The sequence below is a fragment of the Tiliqua scincoides genome, chromosome 5 (assembly GCF_035046505.1).
Source record: "Tiliqua scincoides isolate rTilSci1 chromosome 5, rTilSci1.hap2, whole genome shotgun sequence".
Lineage (NCBI taxonomy): Eukaryota > Metazoa > Chordata > Lepidosauria > Squamata > Scincidae > Tiliqua > Tiliqua scincoides.
In genome coordinates this window covers 33,027,302-33,036,615 of record NC_089825.1, presented here as the reverse complement: position 1 = coordinate 33,036,615, position 9,314 = coordinate 33,027,302, and the positions used below count along the sequence as shown (strand labels likewise).

Sequence of the window (9,314 nt, the reverse complement as noted above, 5' to 3'; positions counted from 1 at the left end):
GAGAGACTTTCCCCATCACACTGAGGGCTGATTTTAACTCACTTTTCTTATCGCTCTTGAACCACTAGATCACACTGCCTCTGAATGTCTAATATATCTGAATTAAGAAAAAGACTTCAACAAAATGCTATGGGCCAAAAATAAGATTCCCCCCTCTATGAAGCAGTGGTGGTGATGATTGTGAAATAAACTTCAACATCCTGAACATATGCACAGATGCTTCATGGGACTGAGGTTGCCAGTCATGCTCCACTTACTCTAGAGTATTCCCATTTGCTGGTGAGCAGCCTAAAGACACTTCCTTTGGTTCCTGTAAGTGCGCATACATTTTGCCAACCCCAGAGGAAGTACTTCTCCTTGTGAGTAGCTACAGAGAAGTTCAGTGGAGCTTTTTGCATACTGAGCAGCAGAGCTTATTCCCCAAGTACCAGCAGCGCTCCAGGAAAGCTCATGACACACTGATCAAAGCTGCATTATTCAAACCTTTCTATGGGGGTGCATTAAATTATTCACGTCACATACATATAGCTGGCTGTGGTTTTTGTGCATCCCCTTAAAAAAAGGGGAGGGGTGCTTTTGACATTAATAAAAGCCCAGTCCTAGGTATGTCTACTCAGAAGTAAGTCCCATTATAGTCAATGTGGCTTACTCCCAGGTAACTGGCTAGGATTGCAGCCTGTGACAGGTATTATGGGTTACAAGCCATTATGGGTATGTGCAACCTCCTGATTTTAGAAATGGGTTATGTCAGAATGCCAGATGCAAGGGAGGGCACCAGAATGAGGTCCCTTGTTATCTGGTGTGCTCCCTGGGGCATTTGGTGGGCCGCTGTGAGATACAGGAAGCTGGACTAGATGGGCCTATGGCCTGATCCAGTGGGGCTGTGCTTATGTTCTTATGTTCATAAGAAAAACTGTGCTGGCTCAGGCCAAAGGCCCATCTAGACCAGCCTCCTGTATCTCACAGTGGCCCACCAGATGCCTACAGGAACACACAAGACAACAAGAGACCTGCATCCTGGGGCTACTCCCATGCACCAGGCATTCTGAGGTAGCCCACTTCTAAAATCAGGTGGTTGTCCATATCCATCAGGGCTTGTAACCTGCGATGGACTTTTCCTCCAGAACTTCATCCAATCCCCTTTTAAAGGCATCCAGGCCAGATGCCATCACCGCATCCTGTGGCAAGAAGTTCCACAGTCTAATGACCTCTCTAGGTAAAGGGATATTTCCTTTTGTCTGTCCTTATTCTCCCAGCACTTAATTTTCTTGCGCTTTTCGGGAGTGCTGGTAGCCCTGCGCCTCCTCCCGGGCACTGGCCAATCCCTCTCTCCCCCAGGAGCACGGCAGAGATGGGACCAGGTACCGAGGCAGACACTCACTGACTGACCTCAGTGTCACAGGTGAAAAGCCCGGACAGGCACAGGAAGCATGAAAAGGCCCCCAGCTGCCTGGGCGCCCTGCAGAGCCCTCTGGATCGCTGCTGAACCGTCCGCAGCTCTCCTTCTCCCCACCCTGGTCTCTCCCGGGAACCAGCCAGTCGCGCAGCGAGCCCCGCCTTCGCCTCAGCATCCGCCTGCCATTGGTACGAGAGCAGCCCTGGCTGGCCCTTTCCAGGGGATCCCACCCTCTCGCGGGCTGCGCGCTCCCTTCTGCAGCGCTCTCCCCGGCTTCGCACCTGAATGCGTGCCAAGCCTCGCTCGCTCGCTCGCTCGCTCGGGGGCTATAAAAGGGGCGCCTGCACCAGGAGTTTGCACTTGCAGCGGCAAGAGCAGCAGAGCGGGGACTCTGCAGGCCCCCAGCTAGCCATGATCGCGCCGGCTCTCCACCTCTCCGCTTCCCTGCTGGCCCTGATGCTCTTGGAGAGCTGCTGCTGGGCTTTCAAGAACGACGCCACCGAGATCCTTTACTCGCACGTGGCCAAAGCCGCGCCGGCCAGCCCCAGCAGCAACAGCAGCGCCCTCAACCAAGCCCGCAATGGAGGCAGGCACCCCGGATTCGACCGGCACAGTAAGTACTTGCAGCCTTGGCCCTCCCCCTGTGCGCACATGTGCTGGATGAGCCATTCCCACCAAGTGCCATTTCTCTCGCTCTCCTTGTGCTTTGTACCCGGTGGGCTCCAGAAACGGATCCTGCCTCTATTGGGCTGCGATCCTCGCCACACTTACCGGGGAGTAAGCCTTACTGACTGTCATGGGACTTACTTCTGAGCAGGCATGTATGAGATTGGGCTTCTCCATCTCTGTGTTCCTAAAGATGCAGCCCATCCAAAAAAAATCTCTATTTTCTTGACTGATCTCAAGAGGGACTATGAGAACTCCAATCCCTTTTTGTCCTTGCTTGACACACACACCACACACAAAAGTGGCAGTCTTGTTTCATTACTAGAACTTCAATCCCTTTTTGTCCTTGCTCCACACACACACACAAGTGGCAGTCTTGTTTTATTACTAGCTCACAATTAGACTCAGGCCTTGCACTGAGGTATTTTTCTTCTTCAAGATAGTCTCTTGCACTGATGAGACCTAAAAGGGGAAGGGGAAAAAAGGTCTGAAGAGGAGAGGTGTCTGATTTTTCTGTGCAGCTTTCCTGCTTCCAAATGCCACCTATCAGGGGCAATCTGAGATGATCTCATTATCTTCTGGAAAACTAAGTAGTTTGGGAACTAAGTAGCTCATTGTGGCTTTTTTTTTTCTCCTCCAGGAGAGGCAAATGTACTCACTTTCTCCACTCTCAGTGTGGCATGCTTTGCAGCTAGATCATCTGTCTGCACTGCTTCACAAAGCTACCATTTACCTTCAGCAACCAGGCTTTGATTGAGTTCCAGGACTTTGTTTTCATTTCCTGATATAGCACTTACCTGTTTAACTCTGCAGTCAGTGTAAACAAACAGGTTCGCAACCTACCTGGGATCTCTGCCCCAGCATGCCTTTTCAAACATCTCCCTCCACACCACCACTCCTCCCCCCCACCCATTCATGCCTGTTGGGATTTTGGCTCACAAGAAATGCATAAGGAATCAGGAAAGCTCTGCTGCCTTGAGCCTTATCAACCCAGCTCTGAAAGGCACATTGATTCCATCTGCACACCTTTATCTGCAAAAGGAGAGATGTTGATGGCCACATCTTTCAGCAGTAGAAAGGTCTGCCTGCATTTTTATTAAGGATGGTTTTAAAACACACAGGAAATGTCTTGTCAATGCCAGATTATGGAAAAAGCCCAGTGGGCATTCATTGTCAGTGAACTGTCACCATGAAAAAGCTCAATGTACACATACAGACATCCCAAAAAGAAAAGACAATAAAATAGTAACCACTTCCTTTCAGATGCATTCCTGAGCCAGGTGCAGGATGCAGACCTAGATCAGAGTTATTCAAGCAAGCGATACTGTTAAAAAGGAGGGGGGGGTGCACACACCATAGTTCCTCTAAATAGTCTGCAGAATAGACTGAATCTGTAGCCACCTTTGGTAATAGAATCCACCAAGTGGTAGGGCAGTGAGAGACTGGTTCATTGTTTCTAAAGTGGAAACACTCTGAAAAGTAGATGATTCCCATTATATATAATTTTTTTTTCCAGTGAAAGGGAACTTTCTGCAGTCACCTTATAGTGGAGATAGATGTACAGAACCCCTCTGAGCAATTTCATGTATCTTAAGGGAACTGTCTTGATTGCCCTTGAAAGGTTGAAAGAGGTTTCTCCTTGTGAAGAACCTTGAAATTCACTTTAGATTTCACTTCTTTTAACATTTTGGTGTCTACCTTTCTGGTTGTGGGGCTGGGGACACAGTTCCAAGGTGTGCTGGGACTAAACTCAATTTTCCTATGCTGCAACCAGGGCTTGGGAAGGAAGTTCCCCTGTGCATATCTGACTGAAACAAATGGGAGCTGTGCTGTTGTGCAGCTTCCCATACCTTTTGATGAATCTTATGGAGTGTGCTTTTATGAGCTCTTGCTGGTTCTTGAATTGGTGGAAGAATCCTTTGTGACTGGGATAACAAGATTTCGCCAAACATTAAAAACAAATGACAAATTTAAGTTGATTTGTTGTCCCTAAACAAAATTACCCTTTTGTATGTGCATTGCTATATATCACAACCTTAAAGTGACTGCAGAAAGCCCTTCTGTGTTTTCCTTTTACAAAAGGTCCTCCATATACACTTGATTTCAAAGGAGCAAACGGAAGCCAAACTACAGATTCATGGTTAATTCTCCACGTTACTTGCTTGGCTTTTGAATAGCATGTTTCCATGATAACATTTACTTTAAAAAGGGAAAGTGCACGATGGGAAGGCGTTGTGTTGAAATTCATGGTGTGTGTTCATTTCAAAGGGTAATTATTAAAAGAAGGAATTGTGCTTACTTCAGTGAGGATATCTACAGATACCAGCAGGCACAAACATGCCTGTCTTTGCAGCTAGTTCAGCAGCACCTTGGTATAATGTCAGTTGCCTTGGAAAAAAAAATGAAATAACATTGCCCCAGGTTTCAGAGCATTATTTGTTTCAAGTATGGGTACTTATAAGAAGTGTTGCAAGACTGTAGTACTGTTGCCTGCAGAAGACTGAGCACTGTATGTTTAGATTGAAGGACAGAATATGGTTTTCTAGGATGGTTCCTTGGAATATTTCATGGAAATCAATGCACATTATTTCCAAAATTTACTTACCAGAACTTCCTAAAGGTCAAAACCAATGCAGAGAAATGTTTGTTAAGTCACAAAGACTTAACATCTTGGAGCACATCCATCTTGGAGCAAGATCCAGGATAATTCATTTATTTCATGAAAGCAGGCAGATGAAAGGGAGGCTATAACATGAAATTACCTCTGATACCATCTGTTGCTGAGGCAGCACCAGTAAACTGATAAGTCAGAATTAAGAAGCAGTCCCATTCAGTTTTATACAAATGTTCTGGGTTGGTACGTTACAAATTTAGATTATGGTTTCTTAAGACTGGACTGACCTATCAGATATCTCAACTGGAACAGATATTGTATAAGGGAAAGGTTTTCCCAAAGAACTGTCCAGGATATCCACTAAGGGCTCAGTCCTAACCCACTTTCCAGCACTGACATAAGGGCAATGAAACTTCGAGGTAAGGGAACCAATATTGTCATACCTTGAGGAGGCCACTGTGACTGCCCCCAAACTGCAGGATGCAGCACATGCCCCACTGGCACAGCTATACCAGTGCTGGAAAGTGGGTTAGGATTGCACACTAAGATTTTTACCCTGGGCCTGTACTGTAGTTTGGACATTCATTCACATAGTGGAAGAGCACCATGCCCCTTCCTCCTCGATCACGCAGATGGTACAATGTGAGTACTGTACATGATATTCACCTGCTAGTATAATTTCTATTGCTCAACAGACGGTGCTGATGTTACTGTTGCTAGCTTATATGTGCAAATAACTTCAGTGTAATGTAGAGAATCAAAAGATTACCAGGTCTGTTGCTGCAGTTGGTCATATGTTGGAGTTTTTCAAATCATGGAAGCTAGCTCCTGTGAACCTCTGAGACTCTGCATCATGTGTTGCACTGCTAATGTGAAATGTCTGTGCATTGAGGCTGGCTGCAATAACATCTGTGCTGACTCCAAGGGAGGAGGAGCAATCATGCAAACAGGGCCTCCATCAGACTAGGTGCTGCCATGGACTTCCTGGTTTGTACATGACATCATTACTTAGTGAAGTGGGGGCACACTGCTCCTTCACAACCTGAAATCAAGACAAACATTGGTGCCAAGACTTTGTAACTTGATGCAAGTAGTGAATTTAAATATCTGGCATTTGAACATGAATTTCAATATTATCTGTGCTTTTTATAGGTAACGTTCAAGTTGGCTGCCGGGAACTGAGATCCACCAAGTACATTTCGGATGGTCAATGTACCAGCATAAACCCTCTGAAAGAGCTGGTATGCGCTGGGGAATGCCTCCCATTGCCATTGTTGCCCAACTGGATTGGAGGAGGTTATGGAACAAAGTACTGGAGCAGAAGGAGCTCACAAGAGTGGCGATGTGTCAATGACAAGACTCGCACCCAGAGGATTCAGCTTCAGTGCCAAGACGGAAGCACAAGAACCTACAAAGTGACTGTGGTCACAGCTTGCAAGTGCAAGAGATACACCCGGCAACACAACGAATCCAGCCACAACTTGGAAGGAGCATCTCAAACAAAGCCCAGCCAACATCATAAAGAGAGGAAAAGAAATGGCAAATCAATGAAGCATGTCGCAAGTTAGAACTTAGCCATGCATTTAAAAAATTGAACTCATCGTAATCTCCTGCTTTACTGATATCACAGCCTAAAAACCCCTATCATATCATTGTTGCTTCTCAGATGGGTGTACATATTAGTGGCTTTTGACCAAACTCAGAAGGACATTCTGGGCATAAGGACCTTTTTGGTGATCAACCATATTTTCACAGTGGGTGACAAACCTCCTACTCACTGAGCTCTACTTTTTCTTTATACTGGAAACAGATAGTTGTTGCCATAGAGAGGCGCTGTTGTGAGTTTTCATGGGCATGCTTTCCAGATCAAGTATATATTTTTTTCTATACTCACCACATTTAAAAGGAAATAAATGATTTGCATTTCACTCCCACCAAACAAAAAAGCATTGTGCATGCTGATCCTACTCTCCCACTCAAATATCTGTATCAAGGAATTAGTAAACTTAAACAAAATATGTATGACAGCAGCTGAAAAGCAGATCTGAACAATGCCTATTTATTTGTCAATGTAATTATTTAATGAGCTTTTATGTGTTTTCTATTTTTAAGATGCCTGTTTAATGTTTTACCACTTTTTCAATGCATCAAAATATTTTCCTATGATTTGTAGTCAAATTAGAATATACATTTTGTACATAATGTAAAATAGATATTTTTAACCTTTGTAGTGTTTGTTTTTTTCAATTTTCAACTTCCATATGAAAATTTGAAAAATGTTTTGTAAATACATTGTAAAATACATTAGTATTTTTTCAAGTGTGCAGTCAAAAGGCTGACTTCATATTAATTTCATCCATTTTTAATAAAAATATCAATAATAGTATTGTTGTCTTTGGTCTTATCTTTAGCATAGAACAGGGGTGCCCAAACCCCGGCCCTGGGGCCACTTGCAACCCTTGAGGTCTCTCAGTGCAGCCCTCAGGAAGCCCCCAGTCTCTAATGAGCCTCTGGCCCTCCTGAGATTTGTTGGAGCCCGCACTGGCCGATGCAACTGCTCTCAGTGTGAGGGTGATTGTTTTACCTCTCGCGTGTGCTGTGGGATGAGGGCTTCCTCCACTGCTTGCTGTTTCACATCTGTGATGCAGCAGCAGCAGCAAAGGAAAGGCCAGCCTTGCTTTGTGCAAGGCCTTTTATAAGCCTTGAGCTATTGCAAGACCATCATTCATTCATGTAAGTTCATCTTTAATATGTTCATTTATGTAAACTTATGTAAATGTATTCAAATTTTAAATGTACATTAATTCTTTTTTCTTCTTGGCCCCCGATACAGTGTCAGAGAGATAATGTGGCCCTCCTGCCAAAAACTTTGGACACCCCTGGTTTAGAATAATGTATTTTCCCGTCCCCTACCCCCACTTCCTGTCTGGTGCCTGGACCTATGTTTCTGCTACACCAGTAACATGGAGTGGTGTGCCTGTCTCAACCTGCATAGTCACATGAGATTGGAATGTACAAACAGCCTCAAATCCTGTTTAAATACTAGTATCTAAACTGCGCGGTTTGGCCCAGTTTGTATGTGTCAGCCCCACTTGATTATGTAGAATTACAGCTGGTGTGCAACTGGAGATGGGGCTGGAGCAACAGGTTCTTGCTTCTGCATATGCAACACGCCACTCCAGAGTCCCCTGAACCTGCCAATTTTCTACCCCACTAGAGACCTCTGAGAAGGATTTTGGAGAAAATGGCCTGTCTTGTGTAGTGAGCCATAGAAATGGCCTTATAAGTGTCAACACCGATACACAGTGCAATTAGCACTGCAATTAGCCAATCTGAAGATAGATGGTAGTGCTTAGACAATTGAGAGTTATATTCCAAAGGTCATTTTCCTTGATGTATGTACTCATTTATATTTTCTCACTGTTATATCTGGTCAAGCTCCTGTTTACTGACGCAATCCAAAAACTATGAAACCAGTTAAGAATGGTGATAGTGAGTTGAGTGTATACATGATGGGTAACAATCTTCAACTACCTAAAAGAAACTAAGGCCTTTCTCCAGTCCCCTTGCGGTCATTCCAATACATGCATAGACCCTAAACATATGTCTATTGTGTTGACATATTGTCATAAATAGACATATTGCCTAAAAAGCAAAACATTGTTTTCAAAATGTGTGTGTGAAAACATATCTGGTAATAATATTCAGTGTAAGAAAAATATTTCAGTAGATTGTTTTGGGTTCCAAAAGTTTTGTATGGCTATTAACAGCTGCTGCTTATTAATAGTTCAAACCAACCTCACATGTAATACTTTCTACACTGCATTTGGAAAACATTAGTGTCCAGGCTTCCTGAGGCTTGTAAAATCACCCCTCTGTTTTCAATTTTGATCATATTGATAAAATCAAATATTTGCAGTGATGACTATGACAATCTCTATACAAAATTTAGTACACATTATGAAAATCTGTCCTGAGGTCATTTTTAACAGTTATTAGAAACAGGCTTTTTAAGCTATCCATTCAAGCAATCTTAGGCTGCAATCCTAACCACACTTTCCTGAGAGTAAGCCCCATTGAACAAAATAGGACTTACTTCTAAGTAGACCTGGTTAGGATTGTGCCCTTAAGATGATTAATCAACTTCAAAAAATTCTGTCAATACTTGGATCCTAACTCCCATGAGCAAAATTACTGCAAATGAACACTGAAAATGAATGGATAAGCAGGTCATTTCTATACATAATTCTATTATCTCTCTAAAAAAAACATTCTGAATGAATTGTCTATATCTGTTCACAGTGGCATTATTTTTCTGGAAAGTTGTGTTACAACAACTCTCTTGGTTGGGTTTGTACACAGGTTAAGCCAATAAGGGCAGGAGTGGTGGGTTGGAGTGTCAGTCTTTGCATGGACTTTGAGACCTATCAGAGAATGTCTACCACATTTTAGTGGCACTTTATCAAAGGTATCAGGTATGCACCTGATGCAATTAGGTATGCGCACCATTGTGCATCCTGGGGCAGATGCTGTCTCAAAAGGCGTAGAAAAGACCTTGGCTGAAATATAGGTTGTGTCCAATGGCTATCTTCTTCTGGACCAAACAGTCTTCCTCCACAGCAAGGAAACCTTTGGATG

General features: G+C 43.8%; 1 protein-coding gene across 1 annotated transcript; it reads left to right on the top strand.

The window, feature by feature from the left end:
* Window positions 1-1,807: 1,807 nt before the first annotated feature.
* On the top strand, window positions 1,808-6,244 carry SOSTDC1 (sclerostin domain containing 1). Its single transcript, XM_066630940.1, has 2 exons — window positions 1,808-2,009; window positions 5,829-6,244. Exons 1-2 carry the CDS (start codon window positions 1,808-1,810, stop codon window positions 6,242-6,244), a joined length of 618 nt encoding a protein of 205 aa, XP_066487037.1.
* The last annotated feature ends 3,070 nt before the right edge of the window (window positions 6,245-9,314 follow it).